Consider the following 24,278-nt stretch of genomic DNA (forward strand, 5'->3'; position numbering starts at 1 on the left):
TCAAGTTGTCCTGAGACAGCCTCAGATGCCCTGCTTCAAATATCTTCTTAATTTCTCTTATCATATCGGGACAATATACGTCATCTCGATTATATGTTTACTCATTCGAAGACAAATATCATCCCTTGCCTCTATTTCTTACTCAGTATGCAGTGTCAGACCGCCTGCAACATAATTTGACCAGAATCATGTCTAATACTACTAAAATAATAATATTTATCTCGTTCCATTTCATCTGCATTATTTTGGACAGTACCCAGTACCAGCCCATAGCCTCAAGTATAATCTCATTATTGCAGTCTGTAATTCATTTACGCTACTGGATATAGGTCTGACCGAATCATCGCAATTAGGTTAGCAGATTGGCAGTCTACCCAAAAGAACTTCCCCAAGCCAATATATGATAATGATATAAAGTTCGCACTGTACCACCCATAGTTCTTCAAAATTAATCTATGCTTGGGGTTCACTGTTTCTTGGCGTTTATTAGCCCAGATCCACGGCTCGGTTCAAATCCCAGAGGTCGGTTGGCCAGTAGGTGATTAGTGTATCGGAGAATTCAGGTAATATTGAACTCTAAACTATTCTTTTTGACAGTATGACTCATGAATTTTGACTGATGTTATGTGACTCAATCTACGCTTGTACATGCACTTTTATTTTTTCTTGACAAGAAGTCGCACCTTGAATCAATGTATCGGTGGATATGACGACTCGGATTACCCATTTTGAGATGCCGAACTCATGATTCCATATATTGCGTAGAGCAATCTATTAGGGAAAGAATGGCCCTATATAAATGTGTTCATTATCTTGGATACTCAAACCGGGGTAAATGATTTTTTCGGAGTATCCATCTATTTGCTGAATCATATTATGGACAATACCCTAAACGCAGCACGAAGAGCTCATATGATATCGCCCAAGGGCCAATGCGGCGTCTTTTCAGGGAATATTCTATTCCACATGGATCATAAATAAACTAGTGACAATATAAATCGAAATTTCTAGTAGTTAATAAAATGCAGTCGCACGATTTGGATGTCAGCCTAGAACGCTGTTGAAAATTCTTTAGATTTCGCCCGCCAACGACCCCTCCATGATTACCGGCTATGTACTTTTAGTAACAGATCCCTGCCGAGAGTGGTTTGCTGAATGATCACGCAATTTTCAACGTCCAAACATAGTGAGACTCACTGCTCAAACATTAATAGTATTCAATATTTTAAGATTTTGGGAGGACAATAGTTTGCCATGTCGAAACCAGAGTATTTGGAGAATGATCACCCAAATACCAGTGGTGCGCCAGATCCTATGGCTGACTATGACCTCACCCGCCAAATCCAGCCCGCAGTCGGCATGAGACAAGGCTTGCCAAACTATGGTGACCCTCACTTTTCTCTCTTCCTTCGCAAAGTTTTCATCAAGGCCTTAGGATATAGCGAAGATGCGCTTTCAAGACCCATTATCGGCATAGTCAATACTTATTCAGGCTTCAATCCTTGCCACGGCAATGTCCCGCAGCTCATCGAGGCCGCAAAGAGGGGTGTCCAGCTAAACGGCGGATTGGCCATTGATTTCCCAACTATCAGCATCCATGAATCGTTTTCTACCCCTACCAGCATGTTTCTACGGAATCTCATGAGCATGGACACCGAAGAGATGATTAAGGCGCAGCCAGTGGACGCATGCATTGTTATTGGTGGTGGGTTCTTGTCTTTTACTCGATATATCTGTCTATTTTGATTAATAACACCTTGTGAATCAGGATGCGACAAGACGGTTCCGGCTCAATTAATGGGCGGAATATCAGCCAACAAGCCCGTATTGCCGCTGATAACGGGCCCAATGATGCCGGGAAGCTTTAGAGGCGGTCGCATCGGAGCCTGTACTGACTGTCGCAATAATTGGGCGGCTTTCCGAGCCAATGAGATAGATATTGAAGATATCTCTGCTCTGAACGAGGAACTTGCGCCGACAGTGAGTGATATTCTAATTTCACTAGCGTATATCACTACGATGAGTTTCAACTAACAAATGACGAATAGGTTGGGACTTGCGGCGTCATGGGCACAGCGAGTACCATGGCCTGCCTGACAGCTGCTCTTGGACTTATACCTCTGAGAGGTGGTGCAACTGCTTCTGCTGTCTCTAGCGCCCGGCTTAGGATAGCAGAACAGACAGGTGCAAATGCCGTGCGAGTAGCTCAACAGAAGCGTACGCTCCAGTCGATCCTTTCGGAAGCATCTTTCCACAATGCCATTACTGTTTTGCAAGCAATTGGAGGGTCTACAAATGGGATAGTCCATCTCCTTGCTATTGCAAACCGTCACCCGGAAATATACGATAAAATCACGCTGCAGACAGTGCATGAAATAGGAGAGAAGACGCCACTGCTTGTTGATCTCAAGCCCAGCGGTGATAATTACATGACAGACTTTCACAATGCCGGCGGTATTGTCGCTCTTTTTCACACACTGCGACCTCTCTTGAAGCTTGAAGCTCTGACTATAACAGGCAAAACACTTGGTGAAGCTCTGGACGCCGAGAATTTTCGCCCCTTTCCCTTCTCGACCCAAATTATTCGACCCCTGGCTGAACCTTTATACACATGCTCTAGTCTCGCTGTATTATATGGTAACATTGCGCCCAAAGGGGCTGTCATCAAGGCGAGTGCCAGCAAGTACCGACATTTGCTCAAGCACCGAGGCCGAGCCGTGGTGTTTGCCGGCCTCGAGGATCTCGCCAAACGCATCGATGATCCGAATCTAGACGTTGATGAAAACTGCGTTTTGGTTTTGCAGGGAATAGGCCCTATTGGTTTTTCAAGTCCAGGTATGCCGGAGGCTGGGCTACTTCCCATTCCACGTAAGCTTGCAGCTCGCGGGGTCAAGGACATGTTGCGTCTATCGGATGGGCGCATGTCTGGCACAGCGGGAGGAAGTATCATCTTACATATTTCGCCAGAAGCTGCTTTGCCAGAAAGTGTGCTGGCCATTGTGAAGGACGGGGATATAATACATTGTGATGTTGAGAGCCAAAAGCTTGAAGTGGAGCTTAGCTCTGCTGAGATTGACTCTAGAGTGAAGGATAGGATTAGTAGGCTTGAAGGGAATTTGGAAGCTCGGGGCCCTGCAGAATTCAAGAGACTACCGACTCGTGGTTACAGAGGCTTGTATGAGAAGAGCGTGACGCAGGCTGATAAGGGCGTGGACTTTGACTTTTTAACTGCCCAAGGAGCTGTTTAATAAACGCTGCCCCTTGGAATTATTTTCAAGGGTTATGAAAGACACCACAGATGGCCCATTCAAAGGAGATTAATTATTGATTGCATGTAGGACAAAGCTAGCTAACAAAAATCCGGTAAGAGCTATATTTCTAACATCTTCATTGTTATAAAGAGCTTATCTGTTATTACTCTCATAAATGCAATCACGGCGTGCTCAAGTGAAAATTACATACTCACGAGCTGTGGTATTTTACCTGGCCACCAATAATAGTGTAAAGTGTATGGATACCTTGCTCAACTGAGACCGATTCCATATCAAATGGATCTCTACGCCAAATTGTAATGTCGGCAAATCGACCTGGCGTCAGCATACCTCTCAAGTGCGATTCACCTAAAAACTTGGCCGCCTCTGTTGTATGGAGACTGATGGCCTCTGGTAATGTTATAGCATGCTCTTCCCGCAGCACTCCAATGACCGTTTTGCGGGTAGTCAAGCCCTCTAACGAGTGCATCGCGCCATAGCTACCGACAGGGAAATCTGAACCAGCAGTGGTCAGAACGCCCGAGTCAAGCCACTGTCGTACTGGAAAGAAGCGTGATACTCTATCTCGGCCGTAGTATGCCTCGGAAATACCGGCAATATCATGAAGCAACGGGAATTGGACAGTAACAGGAATATTGAGGCTCGCGGCTCGCGCTCGCTGTTCGGCTGAAGCGAGTCCTCCATGCTCTATGACCAGGGTCCCCTGTGGCATGTTGGGATGTCGCTTTACAACTTCTTCATACACATCCAACAAGATTCGCACGGCCCTGTCTCCAAATGCGTGCGTACCAACCCGCCATCCTCGACGGATAACCAGTTCCAAGGCAGCAACCATTGTTTCTGCGTCCCAAAGCAAACGTCCTCGGTACTCATTTAGAGAGCCGCAACCGCAATCTTCTTCTCTTCCATATGGTTCTTCCATTGCGCTTGATTCGATTCCGCCATCCAACATGAATTTAAGGCCCCAAATGGAGAAGTATGTGTGGTTCTGCAGATAGCGATATTGCTCCATCTGTTCGAGCAACTTGCCGATTTCTTCAACACTAGACAGCCCTATTGCGGAGACTAAACCTTTAAAGCGAGTCTGGAGCTTCCCAGCATCATATGCGGCTTTGAGGATTGGTACGTCTTCAATAGGGACCCAGCAGTCTCGGACGCAGCCAATGCCAGTTGAGGCGTAAGAGGTGCTAGCAGCATCCAAGCCTTGAATTCGCGTCTCAGTATCAACCGGAGCCTGCATTTTATAGACGAGAGCCAATGCAGAGTCCTGAATTAGTCCTGTCAGCTCGCCATTTGCGTCTTTTGCGATTTCACCTCCTGGAGGAGGTATCGTATCCTTGATAATGTTGGCGGCCGTCAATGCACAAGAATTGACTACCATATTATGGCCGCCTCTTCGCACAGCGATTGGATGCACGGTGCTTATTTCATCGAGTTCTTGAATTGTTGGGAGTCGTTTCTCCGGGAGATTGAATTCCTGCCAATTTGTGGTTGTGAATATCCATTCGCCCGGTTCGGTTTTTGAGACACGTTGGCGGATTAAATCCAGCAGTTGGGGGATATTCTTTGCAGTATGGACTGGGACGTCAACATGCATCTGCGCAGCAAGCATGAGATGCGTGTGTGTATCATCAAAGGCTGGAAGCACGGTAGAGTCCGTCTCATCAATGACGCGGGTATCGGGTCCAATCAAATGATCCAGATCATTCTGGCTGTCCGAAATGGCGAATATATGTTGCCCAACAATAGCTAGTGAGCATTGCGCAGGTACTCCTGGCTGAAGCGTGTAAATCTTCTTGGCTCGGACCAAGATATCTGCCTTGATGTTTCCTGCGTTAAGAGTACATGTATTTGAAGCCATTTTGGTCACAAATTGCGATTTCACAAAGTATTTGAGACAGAGAGACTGTGTGATAAATTAGCAAATCCGTTTCTCAGAGTGCATACTCATTATATTTAAGTATATTTTAGCTTGACGACTCCGTGTCATTTAGCTAAAACTCATATAATAGCCATTGCCGGTGGGAGACTTCAAAACAGCTACATGATCGCCATCCACGGTAATGGCAGTACGCACCCGCTGAAGTGAGTTTGTAATTCGATACGCGTATCCCACAACGTCTAGTTCTATTAGTATTCGGAGCTGCGTATCGGCAATCTATAACGGGCCGCGGCTTCGGAACAATTGCTGGCTTCATCTGTCGGAAAAGGCACCTGGGAATAGCCGCCTCGCGCATATCGAACGCCGACGCGAGGGCGAGAGACTGTTTCCTGCATGTGTACCGATGAGGTAATGAAGCACGTTATAAGCCATAACTACATACATGTATCATTTTAGATATGACCAAGCTCGTGCTAATGAAGCAAGTAAGCCACCAAAGAGCCCCATTACTGGTAGTTCCAGATACGACTACTTGGGTAGCTTACATGAAGTGATATGCGAGGCTCAAGGAGGCTTTAATATATATTCAAAGTGCTTTATTTGTCTGAAGAGACAGCATCAGGTAGACTTTTCGATGGTTTTTTGTTGCGAGACTTGATCGGTGATCGGCGGGCTGCAATCGCCGACTATCCGAGTCGGTTAGACATGGTGCCGAGTGTGCAGCCCAATAGCACATCGTTTATGTCGTTTACACATTTAGGTAATAAGATTCCGCTGCTTTTAGCCATATTCACAATTGAATTTCTGCTATTATGAATGGAATCTGGGGGAAAATGCATAGACTTGGAGTATTGATAATATCACATGAAACTCTACCGAGTCCTATGTCGCTTACTCTATCAAGCTCTAACTCCTAACTGATGCTCATATTCATCTATAGCCTCAATAAGCGAGCTTTTCCAATCATAAGAAAAGACCTTGTTTATTCTTTCAGTAAGATCTTTTGCGTATAAAGTAGAATCGCTTCCAATACCAGGATTGCGCCACTGCGCCGAATTGCCAGCAAAGCGGCTGCTGGAAACGACCCATTGCCCCCTCTCTCGCCGGACAGAGTCGTATGCCTTGAACGCCGCCTCGAGTGTTCTGTTTTTGGCATCAGAGCTTTCATCCAGACCTCGAGTTTCTGCAACTTTCTTCAAAAGTGTCGCTATCACCAATGCGTCTTCGATACCCATTCCGGCCCCAGCACCATGATGAGGCGTTGACGCATGAGCAGCATCTCCTGCGAGGACGATGCGTCCAAAGGCGAAAGTTGAGAGAGGATGGTCAAAGGTATCGAACATGGCCCAGCGATTAAGCTCTTCAGGCATGGCTGCTACAAGATCTCTCACCGAAGGACCGAAGTGAGAGAAAGCTGCCACGACATCTTCTTTTTTCCCGTGAATTGTTAAATGTTTTGAATCGGGCCATTCGCCTTCATCGTGTACAAAAGCGACCACGTTTAGAGCGTTCTTGCTGATGATAGGATACGTAAACAGAGATGCTCCTCGACCTAAATACGAGACGGCTTCTTTGGAGAGCTTTCCTAGCGCTGCCGTTGCTTTTTCCATAGGTACTAGCCCGCGATACGCACTTGTGTAAGAGTAATGAGGGAAAGCCGCTGGATCATCGTTGCCCAAGACAATACGACGAACCTGTGACTTGATACCATCACATCCTATGACTGAAAGAATCGAATTGTATACATGTCAGTATCTTTGAACAGCTCTTACGACAGGGTTTATGCCAACCACTGCATAGATTTGTCGTACCTGCGTCGGCTTCGGCCGTAGTGCCATCAGAAAACTGGAGAATAAGAGGCCCTTCATTACTTTCCTTGTGCGTAATTGATTCCAAGCGCTTTCCTAGTTTTATGTATTCTTGTGGTATAAGCCCAAGTAGGCCATCTAGTAGCTGGCCTCGGTGTGTGCTATGGTATGTGAATGGTTTAACTACCACATCAAATAGCTGGTCTGCCGGGCGAAGTTTCAGATCCTCATCACTACATCCGTTGATACCGTTGAGGTTCTGAAAGACACCAGAGACTTTTTGTAATTGTTCTGTTATGACGGGGTCCAAAGCTGTCATGCAATCAACCATGGGCGTGGGAAATGCAATGCCGGCGCCGATCTCCTTCACTTGGCTCGATTGCTCGTAGATTGTAACCTGGATATTTCTATGCAGAAGACCAATTGCAATATGAGCGCCAACAATGCCTGCACCTATAATGGCGATGTTCAGCGGCGGGCGATTGCTGCTGCCAGTCATCGTGATGTGAGTATAGCTTGATTCGGAATTTGGACATTGGAAATGGGAAGAACGGAAATAGCGCGGAGTATATGGGAAAGCTCGCCATAATATGGGCTTCACTTTGCAGGTTTAAATCGTTTTAGTAAGGTAATTTACCATCACTCATCTATCGAATGTCTTAGACAAAATTCCGAGGACCGAAGCTCATCGAGAGGGGCAGGTGGCAGGGAATAATGCGTGTTGGTTGTGAAGTCACATCGGGCGACACTTGCGCCGACGCGAGCCAACATCTCCATTTCAATTTATTCCGTTCAGTAGCCACAAATATTGTGGCAAGGAAGAAATCAGAAGGTCCGATGAACCCATGGAGAAGCTCATCTATCTATTATTATTACATAAACCAAGGCAACTTAGTGTACTACATAGCACTTTGTCAAAGACTCAATTTATACAATGAACCAAAATTGAAAATTCAATGTATGCCCCTCTTTCCGGTACTGCCGCTCGAGGGATTGTAGATGATCTCTCCGACGACCATAATATAAATCTATGGGACTAAATGACTACCGTAGTAGAAACCTATAGAGGTGTGGTACCGTGCCTAGGGGTGGTACAGTGCAGAATTCCCAAGCCCCTGCTGGCATAGTTCTAAAATACGGCACGGTGCCAGAGAGGTGCCAACAAGGTGCTGGCGAGGTGCTATTAAGGTGCTAAATGAACCCACAGGCGTTAAAAATTACAGCCTATCTTAAAAAGGAAATTCCGCTTCTTATATGGGATTTATACTATACCTTACACTGCTATATTATTTTTTTATAAGAAATTAAGTATTTTATAAATATTCTATACTCTAAAAAATATATAGTTACTAGGAATTAAATAGCAGGTAAAAATAGAAGTTTATTTTTTATTTAGACTATTATAGTATATTTATAAAACTGGGAAGTTACAGCTGTATTTTTGCTTATATAGGTAGGTAGGTAGGTGTTGCAGTGCTGCCTTAATACCTTGGCACCTTGGCACCTTGGCACCTTGTTAGCACTCGTTGGCACCGTTTCAGCTGGTGGCACCTGTTGGCACCTGTTGGCACCTTGCTGGCACCCCTTGGCACCGTACCGGCACTGTAACTTAATCCCACTATTTTCTACTAAGGTAAATTCATCTCAAGTGATTATACGGTATGTATTTTAAGGCTATTTTGTATATTAATGGTGGCAGGAGGCAATGTTTTTTCTTTTTCTTTTTTTTTTTTTACGAAGTGACAAATAGGCTGCCGCCACGATGAAAGACCAGCGTAGCGTAGCTTAGCACATGCTAGCCTCATGTGGGGTTAATAGCCATACTAGAGATTTCACCTGTGGAGTATCGCAACATGGTAGAGGTATCAGAACATCAAAATGTGAAAATTTTATACTACCGCGCTCTCTCATTCGTGCCCAACATGAATCGCTTGCAAAACCTGTTTGTAAAAGCGGGTCGCCAATATTTGCACTCTGCAACTGCCGAGCTTGAGGCCTATTAAAGCCTTGAAAATCGCTACCCCTCCCAAAGATTTGACGCTCTGAAGTCGAATCCACAGAATATATCCCATATACATGGTAGGCTATTCCATACTGTAAGTGGCAGGCATTCTAAACCACCTAAATACTAATAGATGCCGTTTTCTCTTACAACAAGCCAAGCTTACAGAACACAACGTGCTCATCTCCGAAGACGGAAAAGGATAAAGAATTAGCAGCAGCGTTATAGAAGCATGTGATTGTCCTAAAAAAAAATAGAGATCGACACAACAAAGGCTGAGTAGGTATTACAGAAACGGTGAGTATTGAAATACGAACCACTAAATGCTACTCCATGTTGTGCATCGTGCCTGTACTACGCTGCAGGCAACCTTGGCAGGCTGGCAACGTCAGCCTATGCCACCCATCTAATAAAACGCGATCAATGCTGGGTGCACCCACCCCTAGAAGCTATCGCTGGACAGAGTCAAGCTTCAGCGCGGCGGCCAATATAAATCCATGCCCGCTAAGCCACGCTTGCATTAAATCGCCTGAAGCCGGACTGTCGGAATAGTGGAGCAGACGCCGGTACCACGAATGGTGATCTCCCGTGTAAGCAGGGCGTGCATTCCGGAAGCCCCATCTGGCTCGGTAGAGGCCCAAGAGGGCTCAAGCTGCAACTCTTCTGGCGGGACTATTGACGGCCTCGCTCGCTTGCCAGGCCCCTTAAGATTAAGCCTTGCGCCTCAGAGGCCCAAATGCCAAAGGAAGCAAGGCCTCTCGCTCCACGGGCCAATAGAGCTGCGGTAGAAGCAGATCCTGTGCGGAGAAGGCGTTGCTGCGTCCCTTACGTCATGGCGGGCCAGATAGGAGTAATAATAGCATCTGCAAGCACGGCTATTGTGATATTTGATATTTGACGGGTGGAAACCGACAAGCTGGGCCAGTCCTCCATGCACCTCTTCATGCACCTCTCCGACCAGCGGCACCACCACCATTCTGTGCAAGGCGTGTGCGTGATGACCGTCAGCCATCGGCGGGAAACATGATCTCTCAGGGGGCTGCAGCGTCTGCCAGCAGCAGCAGCGGCGACATGGGCGCAGACGCCGCTGATATCTGCCATCTCTCGCCCGTTCCCACGCTGGTCGTCTCGCCAACATTCCACATCCAGCGGGTGTCTAAAGGCGTTGTAGACGCGTGGCATCGCAGCCGGGACGAGTTCCTGGGCAAGGATCTGTTCACCGCCCTGTATGGAGGCTCGCCGCTGGAACGCTTCGACCGAATCCCCCTTGTTCGCGCCATTGAAGAGGCTATTGCCGCCCGCAACTTTCGACACTGCTACGCCGTATACACCGCGCGCGGAGTGACCTGGTCGGCGCGAATCATCCCGATATTCAAAGGAGAGGAAATGCTATCGCTAGTCCTGGACTGGGACCAAGTCGAGCCCAAGACGGGAGAAGCTGGCGGCGAAGTCATCCAGAACGCGCTGTCAGCGGACGAGGTGTACCGCCTTCTCATTCAGACGGTCAAGGATTATGCCATCTTTCTGCTTGATACTCGCGGCTACGTGGCAACCTGGAATACGGGAGCAGAGCTACTCAAAGGCTATAAGAAGGAGGACATTGTTGGAAAGCATTTCTCTACCTTCTATGGCGAGGATGATCTCAGCGCTGGCAAGCCTGAGAGTGAGCTTCTAACCTGTCTGCGCGAAGGCAGGGTGCAAGACGAAGGCTGGCGCTATCGCAAGGATGGCAGCCGGTTCTGGGCCAATGTGGTCATCACGGCTTTATACAGAAATGGGGTCCATGTTGGCTTCGGCAAAGTCACCAGAGATCTAACGGAGCGTAGAGAGGGCGAACTGAGACTCATCGCCGCGTACGAAGAGAGCGCAAAGCTGAAAAACGACTTCCTCGCCAACATGAGTCACGAGATTCGAACTCCAATGCACGGCATGCTATCGGCCTGTGCCCTCCTCCTCGACACCAGCTTAACCGAAGACCAACGCGAGACAGCCAACATCATTTCGGAATCAGGCCAAGTTTTGCTGCAAGTTATCAACGGTATTCTTGACTATTCCAAGTTGGCATCGGGCAATTTTTCCGTCAACACAGACCTGGTTGGCGTCGCGAATATCATTTCTTCTGTGGTAAAGAATGTACAGATGACTCTGGTTCCAGGAGTGTACATCAAACTCGTCTTGGCGCCAGATCTGCCCAGATCTGCTCAAGGAGACCCGCTTCGCTTCCGGCAGATCTTTCAGAATATCATTGACAATGCCGTTAAATTTACCGAGAAGGGATCCGTGCAGGTTGACGCCTCCATATCTGCTGAAGATGAAACATCGTATACGATTCTCACCGAGGTCACCGATAGCGGAATCGGTGTACCCGAGGATGCTGTTCAAAACTTGTTTAGGCCATTCACACAACTCGAGAAGCCCACTAAAAAACGATTTCAGGGAACCGGATTAGGGCTGTCCATAGCCAAATCTCTGGCCGAATTATTAGGCGGCCAGATGGGCTATCGACCAAACCTCGAGCGTAACGGCAGCATATTTTGGTTTACAGTCAAGCTGAAGAAAATCGCCAACTTCGACCAACTCGGCACCCCTGACATGCAGCTTGATCAAGAAGCCGCAAAGTCCCAACAAGAATTCGAGAAAGAGAGAATGCTGCGTCGAATCAGGGAGTTGGCACCGCTCAAGCGAATTCTCGCTGCAGAGGATAACATTGTCAACCAAAAGGTGCTAAGTCGTGTTCTAAACTCACTTGGCTTTCAAAATTTCACCATCGCCGCTAACGGAGCTGAGGCTGTTTCCCTATTGAGTGCTTCGCCTAACGCATACGACCTCGTCCTAATGGACATCAGCATGCCAGTCATGGATGGCTTCGAGGCCACTAGAAAAATTCGGACTTATGGCATCTTAATTCCAATCATAGCCATGACGGCTTACGCCCTCCGGGGTGATAGTGAAACTTGTTTAGAGAAAGGAATGAATGATTACATTTCGAAACCGGTTAACATAAACAAACTACTACAAAAACTTCTTACCTGGCTGGACTCGCCTGAATGGTCCAAGATTGGAACCAGTGACTTAACTTAACAGCGACCAGCTCGCGACATGCGAATCAATCGCCAGGGATCTCGCCTTTGCCTGTCTGGAATCTCTTGACAGCGTCATTCTTAAAAAATATTAGACTGCTGTGTTATGATCAAAATTCACCAAATGGAGTTAAAGGAAAAGCACCGATACAGGTGATGTTTTACAAGGCGTAAGCCGTTTATTCGGCTCGGCCGTATCGGGTAATCCAATCGGCTATCCAGGATTATAACAAGGACTTCGGCAACTTTGTGGTTAGACATTTAACAAATATGAGGCGAAGACCAACTTCGTCCCCTTTATTGGCATGGGACAAGGCAGCGACACAACGGGGATCTGCCCCAGAGCTCTAGAATTAAATTCTAGACGTTTGCGCTAATTATTCCTTCAGATCCAGTTGCAGGATTATCTGCTTCTGGTATCATCTTTCAGTTCATCTGTATATATTACTACGCTGGTTCTTTAATTGGGTGGTAGAGCTGAAAAACTGGCGTTCATCAGGAAATCTTGTCTTCCTTTGTATTCTTGTACTATTGTTTTTTATCTTAGATTCCACTCAGAGATGAATTCTCGTTATGTGTCTACATTATCAATTTTTACTTTTATAATTATGATGTGTAACCTGGTAATTAACACTGGCATAGGATTCAGCTGGCAGTGCCTATGTGAGCTGCGCAGCTACATTCGTTAAGTGTAAGCACACAACTAACTATACCCATGAGAATCTGAGCCAAAGACATGGTTTATTCATCTTCTTGGCGAATATGGTGCACGAAAATTTCAATTGTCTGAAAACTTCTATGCAGTGACAGTTCCGACCAGATCTCGCAGCGTAGCCTTCTGAGGAGTCGTATGGAGGGTACATGCAATACAGTCGATAACCCCTTAGCGCGAAGCTCGTTAGTGGAGGCTAGCTACCCGATAGAAGAGTTCCGCCGCCGTTAGTTCGATGGCATCGTTGAATCAGTGCTATGGCTTAGATACAAGGGCAAAACGGGTACAAGAGTAAATCTGCAGTATGTCCACGGAAGAAGTCTTCCGTGTTGCTCCCTGGTTGGCTTCCCCGGATGGAGAGCGGTTCCCGATCCGGCAATTATAAGCGCTGGTCGCTGTATTTTAGCCGGAGCGGGGCTGAACAGTGTGGGAGCGAGAGCTAATCGAAGAAGTCGGAAGCTTAACGCCCACACACCGGATCCCACGCACCGGGTGATTCACTCCGAATTGTTGTGGTTTATTAACAATCCATCTGAGCTGCTATCATTCTCGATCTCAATAAGTTGTAAAGGTTCACTAAATGAGTGGTGAAGTGAACGCGTTCACAAAGCAATGCTCTGACTTCAAGGACGAGGTACTGGCCTATAATCGCATACCTCTCAAGATTAAAGGGCAGGATTGGCGAATCTCAGAAATGGCTTGTATGATAATGGGGCATTATTAATGTTGAACATTACTAATGTTGAAATTTGGTATATATGCCAATGCCATACGTTATAGATCTCAATAAAAAAGTTGATCGATCTATTCACTGCACTTTATAGCTCTTACCAAGAGCACTTGTGGCGGACTTCCGTGACCGTCTGCTTCCTCCAGGGGTGACTCACGGCTCCTCTTAGGACAGTGCACATATGGGGTATTACAAGCCCACCACTTTCTAATATGAGCTTAGTCACATCCTATGGTTATTTGGCGCTGGAGTTAGTGGACATAGTGGCATCGGGCCGTTAAGAAGTTGACGGGAGAAGTTGTCAATGAAGTAATACTATCTAAGGCATAATCACTTGTACTTTGTATGGAGTAGCGAAATCTCATTCTGTGCACAATATATATAGTCGAGGCTCATAACAACAGCCACTTTAGCTATTTTGCCATGTAGGCAGCGGCCTCACCGCGATTACAATAAATCCCCCACAATCAATCAATCAATTGAGGAGTGCGACAACAGCGAAAATGTCTACAACACAATCTACGGTTGTCTTGCCGCCAGAGGCACATAGTGAGGATTTCTGGTCCTCTCACTCTCTATCCGGCGCGACACCTCTCGAGTCTCTTCCGAGCCCAGGCGACCTGTCTCTTAGCGAACAGCAATTATTCCCACAGACACCCATCCGACCTCTGGACACTGCCACTAGTGGTGTCCAAGAGCCTATGCCAACCGCTGTTCTTGAGTTGAGCAACCTGAGGAGTAGACAAGTCGAAAATGCAACACCCAACGGCTCAACGCCTGCCGGACTCTCTGAAGAACGGGGCAGCCCGACGCATCCTGTTTCTCAGGGCGTTCCACCTGAGCTGCGCAATCTCTTGGCGGAAATCATTTTCGTCCTTGTCTGCACGGCCGGCCAGGTCATCTTCTCGCTGACTTTGGGCCAGGTTGTAGTTAACCAATTCGTATTTCGCGATGCACTTGGTATAGCCCCGGCTCAGACTCCTTGGCTTGTGGGATCTTCGGCATTGGCAAGCGGCTTATCAGTTATTGTTTTTGGCCCATTGGCTGATTTGGCTCCTCCGAAACCACTCATGGTCGGCGCTTTTGTGTGGGAGGCAGTATGGAACGCGGTGGCCGCCACAGCTATTTCTCCAAAGCTCAGGATCCTCTTCTTTGTAGCTCGAGCTATGCAGGGCTTGGCTGTCGGAGTGCTCGTGTCGACTTCAATGAGTATCCTTGGACGAGTATACAATCCAGGCATTCGCAAGACACGTGTGTTTTCGCTAATGGCAGCTGGGGCGCCGTTTGGTTTCTGGATTGGTTGTGTCCAAGGGGGTCTCCTCACTGCTCATCTCGACTGGATATTCCGCAGCACAGCCATTTTCTTGGCAGTTTGCGCCCTTGCTGCTTATTACTCGATCCCCGATCTGCGGCCAGCAGTGGATAGTAACGCCACAGACGTGCCTTCAATACGACAGTTTGACTACATGGGCGCCATACTTGCTTCGCTGGGTAGCGGGCTGATTCTTTTTGGGCTTACGCAGGGCTCAGCAGTACAGTGGAACCCGTATACTTATTCCTTGGTTATTGTTGGTTTCCTTTTTCTTGTTGCATTCCACTTTGTAGAGCGCCGTGTCGCTCGTCCTCTTATCCCGAACGGTATTTGGAAGACACCTGGGTTTGTTGCAGTTTTGGTATCCTACATTTTCGGATTCGGAGCTTACAGTGAGTCTCATAACTATGGCCCTTCAAATTCTTAGCTAATAGGATATCTCTAATCAAGGTGGTGCCTGGCAATTTTATGCCATTCAATTTTGGATACGCTACCAGGGGGCCACTCCGCTCACAGCAGCGTTGTATATTCTACCTAATGGTATTGTAGGCATTCTCGCAGCTTGGCTTGTCTCCAAGACTCTTCATGTTGTTCCTGGTCACTGGATATTCGCTACAAGCATGGTTTGCTTTGGCTTAGGACCAGTATTCTTCCTTCCGCAAACGCCTAATACCTCATATTGGGCCTTGTCGATGCCTGGAGTAGCCTTGGCAACATTTGGGCCTGATCTCAGTTTTGCAGCAGCCTCAATCTTTATTACTTCAAGTGTACCCAGATCGTACCAGGGCGCAGCTGGTAGCCTGTTAGTTACTGTGCAAAACTTGACTCTGGCAATTATTACCTCTGTGGCAGACTCTATTGGAATCAAGGTTGATCAAACTCCTTCTGGAGAGGTGGGACTTGAGGGGATGCGTGCTATCTGGTGGTTTGGCTTTGCTTCGGCTATGGTTGGAGCCTTAATTACTATTACTATGGTTCGAATTCCTAAAGCAGAGGAGAAGGAGCATGTGCAGTAAAGGAGAAGCAAATGACATGCCGATTTCTTGAGACTGGCTGCAGACCAGGAAGAGATAGAATTGATGGAATAATTTTTTATTCGAATACCAGATAAACTAATTATTTTACGAATGATTTATTTTTTTCCAATTGCTTGCTACCTCATATATATTTGTGACCAACGTCTTGGTAAGCTTAATCGAAATAATTTACATTCTTCTGCCACTATTGAGATGTGTAAGAATGGTCCAGCTATTTTGAGTATAATACACATGATTTACTTCTTATTTACCCTGAGCTTGTTCGGCACCTTCTTCTAAATTCAAATTAGCATAGTTTTCCACGAGATTCGCCAAAATATGAGAATCCAAGTCTTCCTTCTTTTTAACGACGCTGACCGGCCAGTCGCTTAGTACGGCTTGTGCCATCCCCTGTTTCTCTTCCCACTCGCTCTCATCTATCTTCATTGTGTCTTTTAATAGGGCAACTTCGCGGGGTCGCATTCGCCCTCGAATAACCCGGAATAGCGCTTCAGCTAAGTAGTGATTCCGGCGTTGGGTATACAGCCCTGTTGCAGCAAGAATCAGCGTGGCTCGCAATAGTTCAAGTTGAGCTGCAGGTGTTTCATCATTTATAGCTTCGACACAATCAGAGGCAGTGAGCATAAGTGGTATAACGATGAATAGATCCATGGCATCGTATCCGTGGCGGATATAGTAAAGTCGAACCAGAGTTTGGAGATATCTTTTGGAATCGGTAATGACCTGTCGTATGTGCGCCTCTTGGCGGGTTTGCGTTTGTAGTAATGGCTCAAAGATAGTAAGTATCAGATGGTGGTAGTATATACTGTATCAATGCAACGTTAACAAGGTTCATTCGATAGATGGTAATATTCGGCATGCCTAAGAGGACTTACTGGAGTTGCAATTGTCCGGGAAGTGCAATCTGCTTGGGTGAGAGTGGTCCTGGTAAGCTATTGAACCAGCTCCTAAGCTTATAGAGCAGCTCATTAGCTATTTCGAGGGTTACCTCAGAGCCTTCTGTATAGGCTATTTGGCAAAATTCGTTCATGATGACGCGAAAATAGGATTTCGCTTTGTACATTAGACCAAAGTGCGATGGCACCAGACTATGGCTTAATGGATAATTCAACCACACTTCTCCATACCAAAGTGCATTTTCTGACGGATTTGGTAAGGGATAAATCGGAGGTTTCGTGAGTAGCGGAGGGATCAAGAAGGAGAAGCTGACAAGCCTGGAAAAAATCAGAGACGATCAACCTTTAGAAACAATGTACTTACGTTTCCCAGTTGAATAAAGACCATGCAAGAAACACCTTGCCCTTCTGTAATCTTACTGTCCGCGGGTTCAAATTCTGTTCGTCCACAGGGCTATCAAAAAGTCGAATCTGATGAGACAGAGATATAGCCTGTATTCTATAAGATTGCCCAAGCGAATCCAAGCCGCAGAGGTTATAAAAAACACTGAAGACTATACCGGCTTGAATAGTGGTAAGTCGTGGAATGGCCGATTCTAATTCCCAAAGACGCTTTGCCTCCGCAGCGAAGCCATATCCGAGAGTTTTGGGATTCCAATACTCTGAACGATCTGAGAATTTCGGATAACAAACCTGAGGATGAATTAGATAGGATCACTCCATGAAAGATAAAATGAGGTAGGACATATCATACACACGAATAAGCCAGAACGATATTGACGAGCAATTCTGAGCAAAAGTCTTTTCGTTTTGTGGCCATGTCTTCCAAAAAGTAATCTTTCTGAAATGCCGAAGTGAAGTGGTGTTCGCATCTGAAGAATACTGAGAGAAGGTTCCGCATGAGTACATCATCATTACAAACCGCCGTCCACGCAGATGGCTTTGCATTAGTCAACAGAGGATCAATAACCTCTGCTGAATGGAATGGCTTTATATAGAGATTTTGATATTCGTCGGAACTTATACTGTCGTCAAAGTTGGAGGCGGTGTACCGTGACGCGTTTGAGTGAAGCGACGCGGCTTCATATATCTTGGACTCCATATAAGGATTGTTTATAAAGATATCTTCGGGCATTTCTGATCGGTATGGGAATACATATCGTAATCGAGTCTCCGGAGTAACAGCCATTTGTACCAAAACATTCCCAACTTTGATATGGTTCAGAATTGTTGTAACGTCGGCTCCAGATCTAATTCTTTGAAAGACGTGTTCAGCCTCTTGATCAGATAAATTTCTTACAAGCTCGAATAGCTCCTGATGAGGTGACTTTCTATTTCGAATGTCATAGTAACCTCGTTTGAGGGCTTGTGCGCTGGTCTCCCCAGGCTTCGTGGTCCAGTGGCATTCAATTCCCTTTTGGATACAACGGCGGCACGACGGTCTTTCGCCGGAGCACTATCATTATAACCAGTATCAGTAGTGTGTAACCCCAGTATTAATCGCTGTGAAATACCTTGGCCTTGTGCTTGCGACATGCGGTACAGGCTGCTGGTACCATATTTTTCCTGGAAGATGGTACCGTCGGTGCAGGCGGCTCTGCCAAATCTGGTCGTCTTGCTGGTGCCGGCAGCACCTGGCGCATAGGCCGGGGTCTGGAAATGTTTGCCTGCTCAGGCATTATGAATTGCCTTTGAAAGGTCTTGTACTCTGGCTTCGAAGCTGTCGTAGAAGAATGAAGGTTGGAGTGTTGAACACGGTCGTCTAGTGCCAGCTCGTAAGCGCTGGGGCTCCAAGGCTACGCAGCTGATCCAAGCGATATCCACGGACAGGGATGATCCTGAGGCTGGAGCTACAAGTACTGTGCTCAATACCTAGTCCAAAGCTCAAGGCTGCTCTGGGATGCTCGAACATTCTGCGACCCCTCATTAGCATGGACGTGGCCAGCGCATAATGCATTCCGCTACCCTCCGTAAATGCGCACGCTTGCAGCAGGGATGAATCCGAGATGTGATTGGCTTTTGGTCAATCGGAGAGACCTCCGGAGTGGACCACAAATATCACGGCAGTGCTATTTACACAAGAGATGGGAATGTGACTGCAAGGCCCCTGCTCCGAGAAGAGCCATAGACTTACGACTTTGTTAAGTAAATGAAATGTTACATTGCGTCGCCACCCAGACGTGAATGCCGCTTTTAACTTTCCGTATATTGGCGCAAATATTCAGATCCCTTACGTGGGAGGGACAGCCGCTGCCCAATCGGAGGAACGCTAAGCGGCACCTAAAGCGAAAGATCGACTTTGACGTTTTAACAGGTGGCAACCTCCAATAGCCAATAGAAGCAATAGAGATAGCATTACAGCCTTGGCTGGTCCTGTACAACTAATACCTGCATGCATTTGAGCTTACATCACATAGCAGCGGTGAGAAAGCTGTGCCTTCTCACTCGGCGTTTCAAGAAGTGAGCTCTTTGTGTTCTTAGGCTACGCCCAATTAAACAATGGTGCCACTTTCTCAGTGAGTCGAAATTGGCTACTACCACAATAAAAAGTAAGCTAAGGCGTGTGATGGTAACTTTGCTCAGTAAGGGCGAGACCCGTTTTTAACCTGCAGCTATGGAAGGCGTATCTGTATTTTCTCTAGTGACAAATAAAAGGAATACTACAGCTGTTGTGAAATACACTACTATAAACTTTACTGCATTATAATGATGCTACGGTAGTATAATATCAAAGAATTGAACATCTCTTGGCCCCAGATGTGATGTAACATGGAGTCTAGTAGCCTCTTCATATGTCTTTGAAATCCAACTGGCTCATTCTTAATATTCTCCAGCAACAATGAGGGCCAATTTGTCTGGAGAAAGAAATATTTATACATAGTTCTATATATTTGGCCTATTACAATGCGTGTTCTTCTACTTCATCAACAATCTGAATCTTGATGCTTCCATTTTTAGGGTCTGCTGCGAGATGCAAAGCGTCAACAGCATCTTCAAGGGGGTAAACATGGGTTACTAGAGGCTTCAAATCAAGAATTCCCCCACTAAGACAGGCAATACCTGCCGGCCATGTGTCGCGATATCGATTAATAAACTTGAGTTCGATCTGTACATATTAATTGTTAGTGGCAGAACCTGACCTCGACATAGATATCTTGTGATCGTGTTACATACCTCAGCCAGAGAAATGTGCATGAAAGGTAAGTTATTCATGATCGATTTGCCTACTCCAATGATGCAAATGGTTCCTCCCCGTCGAACGGTATACGCTGCAGTACAAACGCTACTTTCCACCCCTGTGCACTCTAGAACAGTTCTTGGCGCAAAGTACTCTTGATTGAGATCTTCTCCAAGATCTTGTGCTGTATCGTTATCAACATTGCGAAAGAGCCTCCGGATTCGACGTCCATTCTCCGCGGCATCTACAGAGGGATCCACCTGGTAAGCTCGGCACGACGGGACAAATTCTTGGGCGAATTGAAGCCTTCTTGGCTCGATATCTGTGATTACAATCGGATGTGCGCCAGATGCTCTCGCTGCAGCCAAAGCAATCAACCCAATAGGGCCCGCACCGCATATCACCGTGCCACAGCCAAGGTTTAGACCTGCGGTGCGGATGCCATGGAGGGCAACACTTAGAGGCTCAAGAAGGGCGCCTTCAGCAAAAGATAAATTGGAAGGGAGCCTAGTTTTTTGTATTAAAGATTAGATGCAGGTAGACGGGGGAAATAAAATTTGAAACATACTTGTGAAGCCATTTAGCAGCGTGGATCTTGTATCTCTGAATTGTTCCAGCATGAGGATAGACGCCGGAGAACTTGACATCTTCGCAGAGATTGTATCTCCCCTCTAAACAAAGAAAGCATTCGCCGCATGGCATACCCGGCTCAATTGCTACTCTGTCACCTGATTTTAACCATCAGCATCAGCTGCGCAATTCTAGAAAATTACGAACTCACCAGGCACAACGTTCGTAACGCCTTCTCCACATTTGAGGACAACTCCGGCAGCTTCGTGGCCTAAGATGCAGTCCCCTTCAAAAACTAATGAGCCTATCCGCCCGGATTTCCAGAAGTGGACATCCGATCTTTAAATAAACCCATCAGCTTCTTCTAGACGTAATAAATATACTTTGAGGTTAGTAGTACTCACCCGCAGATTCCAGTAGCCTTCACATGGAGTAAGACTTCTCCATGGCCAGGTTCTGGAACCGGAGCTTCGACCAATTTCAGGCGGTGGTCGGCTGTTGCTTGTAAGGAAGGATTAGGCCGTGGGGTTTTGACAAGACTTCGACCGTTTACAGATGCGGCTGCCCCGGCTTCTGGCTGCATCTTTGCTGATATTTCGAGCGAATCCCCATTGATTATTGTCGCAGGCGCCATGATTTTTTTGAGGGGAAATTGAATTAGAAGATGTATAAAGCAGAAAGTATCTTTGGTGAGCCGACGACTTTGTGGCCTGTGTACTACGGCTTATATAGGTGGATTGCTTGAACGTCTGGTCCAAAGACACTCTGCGGCTGGGCTGGTATATCTTAACACACAGTAGTAAGACTGTATTAGACTAAAAAAAGAGGAGAAGAGCGGAAATTGATTGAAAAGAAGATTGAAATAAGAATAACAAAGCCAGATCATGCAACTGGATGACCCTTTTAGAGGGGCCAAATGTTCAGGTTGCAAGCTCTAGGTGGCTAAAGTTTCCTGTTTTGGCAACCCTCTCGCGCCAGGATAACCGCCCGCATTACTTGAAGTGGATAGCCATTCAGATGTCGGATTGTAATAGAAATAGGTAGATCTGGAAGTTCGAAAATAATAATTTCAATTTAAATTTTATTCATAATCTTTACCTCTCATATTGCGTCTGCTAAACGCCTCAGAGACTTCTCACTCGTTTATTCTCAGAGTTGAAATAATCACTTTGTTCGCCGTTACTTGGCTTCTCATTAAGCAAATGGCTCCTGGAATTCTATCCGTCCAGCCAATTGTCGCCGAAAATGGCGTAACAAATGGAATTAACAAAACTACGCTTAATAAACATTCTAAGGAACATGATGTTGTTCTTAAAACCTTTCGTTTGCTTATCAGTGACCTCTGCCAGCAATTCAATGGCGGGCATCCTGGTGGCGCAATCGGCATGGCTGCGATCGGAATCGCTTTATGGAAGTATGTGATGCGCTATGCACCACATACCCCAGACTTCTTCAATCGAGATCGATTTGTACTCTCAAATGGCCATACTTGCCTATTTCAATATACCTTTTTACACTTGGCGGGATACCGCGACATGACAATGGATCAGCTAAAGTCATATCACTCAAAAAGATGGGATTCTATCTGCCCTGGCCATCCAGAGATCGAGATTGAAGGCATAGAAGTAACAACGGGGCCTTTAGGCCAAGGTGTCGCTAATGCGGTTGGTTTAGCTATGGCCACCAAGAACCTTGCGGCGACATATAACCGACCCGGATACGACGTTGTGTCGAACCATACGTGGTGTATGATTGGAGACGCATGTCTTCAGGAAGGTGTGGCGCTCGAAGCCATATCTTTCGCGGGCCATCTCAAGCTTAACAATTTGACTATTATATACGATAACAACCAGATCACTTGTGATGGCTCGGTGGATTTGACAAACACTGAGGACGTTAATGCAAAAATGAGCGCCTGTGGTTGGAATGTGATCAACGTTGAGGACGGCTGTTACGATGTGGGAGGAATTGTGGCCGCATTGGAAAGAGCTCGAGCTTCTACTGACAAACCCACGTTTATCAACGTGAAAACAATCATCGGTCTGGACAGCGCAGTTGCCGGACAGGCAGAGGCTCACGGAGCCGCTTTCGGCATTGACGATGTGAAACGGATGAAGCAAGTTCATGGTTTCAATCCAGACGAACACTTTGTTGTTGGTGACGAGGTCCGCCAATTCTTTTCTGAGCTGCCCAGCCGTGGAGAGCAGATCGTTTCGCTGTGGAACGAGCTTGTGGATCGATATGCAAAGGCACATCCAGACATTGCCAAAGAATTTCAACAACGTGTAGATGGAAAGTTGCCATCGCATTGGAAGACATTACTGCCTAGCCCAGAGAACCTCTCCGACAAACCAATGGCGACACGAGCGTCGTCTGGACTGATGGTTAATCCCCTGGCCAAAGAATTCAGCTCGTTTGTGGTAGGAACAGCAGATCTCTCGCCATCTGTACACATGGCATGGGATGGAAAAGAAGATTTTCAGCATGTAAGTGTGAAATTTTGCTACACATCTTTGTTATATCATTTAATAACAGTGTATACAGCCTGATCTGCGGACAACCTGCGGCATCAATGGCTCATATGCAGGACGGTATATCCACTACGGTGTACGAGAACATGCAATGTGCGCTATATCCAATGGATTAGCAGCCTTTGCCCCCGGCACCTTCATTCCGGTTACGAGTTCGTTCTTCATGTTCTACCTATATGCCGCACCGGCAGTACGAATGGGTGCCCTGCAGCGACTGCAAGTGATTCACGCAGCAACCCACGACACCATTGGAATGGGCGAAGATGGGCCAACTCACCAACCTATTGAGCTAGCAGCATTATACCGCTCGATGCCAAACCTGCTGTATATCCGTCCCGCAGACAGCGAAGAGACAGCCGGCGCTTGGATTGCGGCCATCGAAGCGAAAGATATGTCTTCTATTATCTCGACTTCACGACACAAAGTGCCACAATTGAAGAATACACGGAGAGATGGTGTAGCAAAAGGTGCTTATGTGGTTCAAGAGGATGATGATGCCCAGCTCACGCTCATTGGTGTTGGTGCAGAGTTATCGCACGCTCTTGATGCCGCTGCCCAATTGCGTGAATCAAAGGGCATCCGCTGCAGAGTAGTCAGCTTCCCATGCCAGCGGCTATTTGAAGGGCAATCCTTGGAGTATAAAAGAGATACTTTACGAAGACATCTCGGGATTCCCGCGATTATCATTGAGCCATACGCTCCAAATGGGTGGGAAAGGTATGCGAATGCGGGCATAAATGTGAAGCGGTTTGGACACAGTCTTCCAGGCCCTGAGGCGTACAAGTACTTTGGGTTTGATGTCGATAGTATCGTGTCAAAGGTTTCGGGTTATTTGGAGAGGATTAGCGAGGATGAGGCTCTGAAAGGAGAATTTGTTGATTTGTGAGATTAAGACTTTTAATATATTATTTTGAGCGATAGTAAAATTGCATTACAAGCTCCATCTACCAATGAAATTTGTACAAGGCCGTCATTTATTTTCTCTCTATTCTATTTTGTAGACATTGTATTGCACATTTGCTCCAACAGCATGCTGCTCTGCTTTCGTATAATTGCCGTCTTCCCACAGCTCTAAATCATATACTCCAGTATCATTTCGGCATCATCTAAAAGTCAGTGATTTTGCTACTAATAAAGATTGTATGCTTAAAGCCTTTATCTTCTCCTGTAACATTTATCCCGTATTGGTTAAAGCTGCATGCTCTGCTGCTACTCGATCAAAGTTGTGGAATACACCCCGGAGATAGGCTAGATACCCCGCATGTGAG

The 24,278-nt window shown here is 46.5% G+C and overlaps 8 protein-coding genes across 8 annotated transcripts; 4 read left to right on the forward strand and 4 right to left on the reverse strand.

Moving 5' to 3' along the window:
* The first annotated feature begins 1,118 nt into the window (after positions 1-1,118).
* On the forward strand, positions 1,119-3,355 carry GGI43DRAFT_253954 (dihydroxy-acid/6-phosphogluconate dehydratase). The gene is made up of 3 exons (XM_083200864.1): positions 1,119-1,705; positions 1,769-1,980; positions 2,049-3,355. The coding sequence occupies exons 1-3, from the start codon at positions 1,255-1,257 to the stop codon at positions 3,246-3,248; spliced, it is 1,863 nt and encodes a 620-aa protein (XP_083064302.1). The 5' UTR covers positions 1,119-1,254; the 3' UTR covers positions 3,249-3,355.
* On the reverse strand, positions 3,356-5,509 carry GGI43DRAFT_253964 (amidohydrolase). Its single transcript, XM_083200865.1, has 2 exons — positions 5,350-5,509; positions 3,356-5,178 (listed from the first exon to the last, which is right to left on the reverse strand). Exon 2 carries the CDS (start codon positions 5,131-5,133, stop codon positions 3,463-3,465), a length of 1,671 nt encoding a protein of 556 aa, XP_083064303.1. The 5' UTR covers positions 5,134-5,178; positions 5,350-5,509; the 3' UTR covers positions 3,356-3,462.
* Positions 5,510-5,978: 469 nt separating this feature from the next.
* GGI43DRAFT_396713 (uncharacterized protein) lies at positions 5,979-7,750 on the reverse strand. Its single transcript, XM_083205005.1, has 2 exons — positions 6,966-7,750; positions 5,979-6,877 (listed from the first exon to the last, which is right to left on the reverse strand). The coding sequence occupies exons 1-2, from the start codon at positions 7,459-7,461 to the stop codon at positions 6,054-6,056; spliced, it is 1,320 nt and encodes a 439-aa protein (XP_083064304.1). The 5' UTR covers positions 7,462-7,750; the 3' UTR covers positions 5,979-6,053.
* Positions 7,751-9,752: 2,002 nt separating this feature from the next.
* On the forward strand, positions 9,753-12,398 carry GGI43DRAFT_254058 (uncharacterized protein). Its single transcript, XM_083200867.1, has one exon. It carries the CDS (start codon positions 9,988-9,990, stop codon positions 12,043-12,045), a length of 2,058 nt encoding a protein of 685 aa, XP_083064305.1. The 5' UTR covers positions 9,753-9,987; the 3' UTR covers positions 12,046-12,398.
* A 1,387-nt stretch (positions 12,399-13,785) lies between these two features.
* On the forward strand, positions 13,786-15,926 carry GGI43DRAFT_254016 (major facilitator superfamily domain-containing protein). Its single transcript, XM_083200866.1, has 2 exons — positions 13,786-15,190; positions 15,249-15,926. Exons 1-2 carry the CDS (start codon positions 13,990-13,992, stop codon positions 15,812-15,814), a joined length of 1,767 nt encoding a protein of 588 aa, XP_083064306.1. The 5' UTR covers positions 13,786-13,989; the 3' UTR covers positions 15,815-15,926.
* Positions 15,927-16,078: 152 nt separating this feature from the next.
* On the reverse strand, positions 16,079-18,410 carry GGI43DRAFT_420896 (uncharacterized protein; the record flags this gene model as incomplete). The annotated part of the gene is made up of 5 exons (XM_083207872.1): positions 16,079-16,640; positions 16,711-17,049; positions 17,096-17,424; positions 17,486-18,187; positions 18,246-18,410. 5 exons carry the CDS (start codon positions 18,408-18,410, stop codon positions 16,079-16,081), a joined length of 2,097 nt encoding a protein of 698 aa, XP_083064307.1.
* Positions 18,411-19,586: 1,176 nt separating this feature from the next.
* On the reverse strand, positions 19,587-21,335 carry GGI43DRAFT_396723 (chaperonin 10-like protein). Its single transcript, XM_083205006.1, has 5 exons — positions 20,884-21,335; positions 20,691-20,818; positions 20,478-20,637; positions 19,906-20,416; positions 19,587-19,837 (listed from the first exon to the last, which is right to left on the reverse strand). The coding sequence occupies exons 1-5, from the start codon at positions 21,111-21,113 to the stop codon at positions 19,631-19,633; spliced, it is 1,236 nt and encodes a 411-aa protein (XP_083064308.1). The 5' UTR covers positions 21,114-21,335; the 3' UTR covers positions 19,587-19,630.
* A 278-nt stretch (positions 21,336-21,613) lies between these two features.
* GGI43DRAFT_396724 (transketolase family protein) lies at positions 21,614-23,926 on the forward strand. Its single transcript, XM_083205007.1, has 2 exons — positions 21,614-22,965; positions 23,024-23,926. Exons 1-2 carry the CDS (start codon positions 21,682-21,684, stop codon positions 23,894-23,896), a joined length of 2,157 nt encoding a protein of 718 aa, XP_083064309.1. The 5' UTR covers positions 21,614-21,681; the 3' UTR covers positions 23,897-23,926.
* Positions 23,927-24,278: the final 352 nt, after the last annotated feature.

Source organism: Trichoderma evansii (assembly GCF_050947405.1).
Source record: "Trichoderma evansii strain SZMC 28006 chromosome Unknown GGI43scaffold_3, whole genome shotgun sequence".
Taxonomy (NCBI): domain Eukaryota; kingdom Fungi; phylum Ascomycota; class Sordariomycetes; order Hypocreales; family Hypocreaceae; genus Trichoderma; species Trichoderma evansii.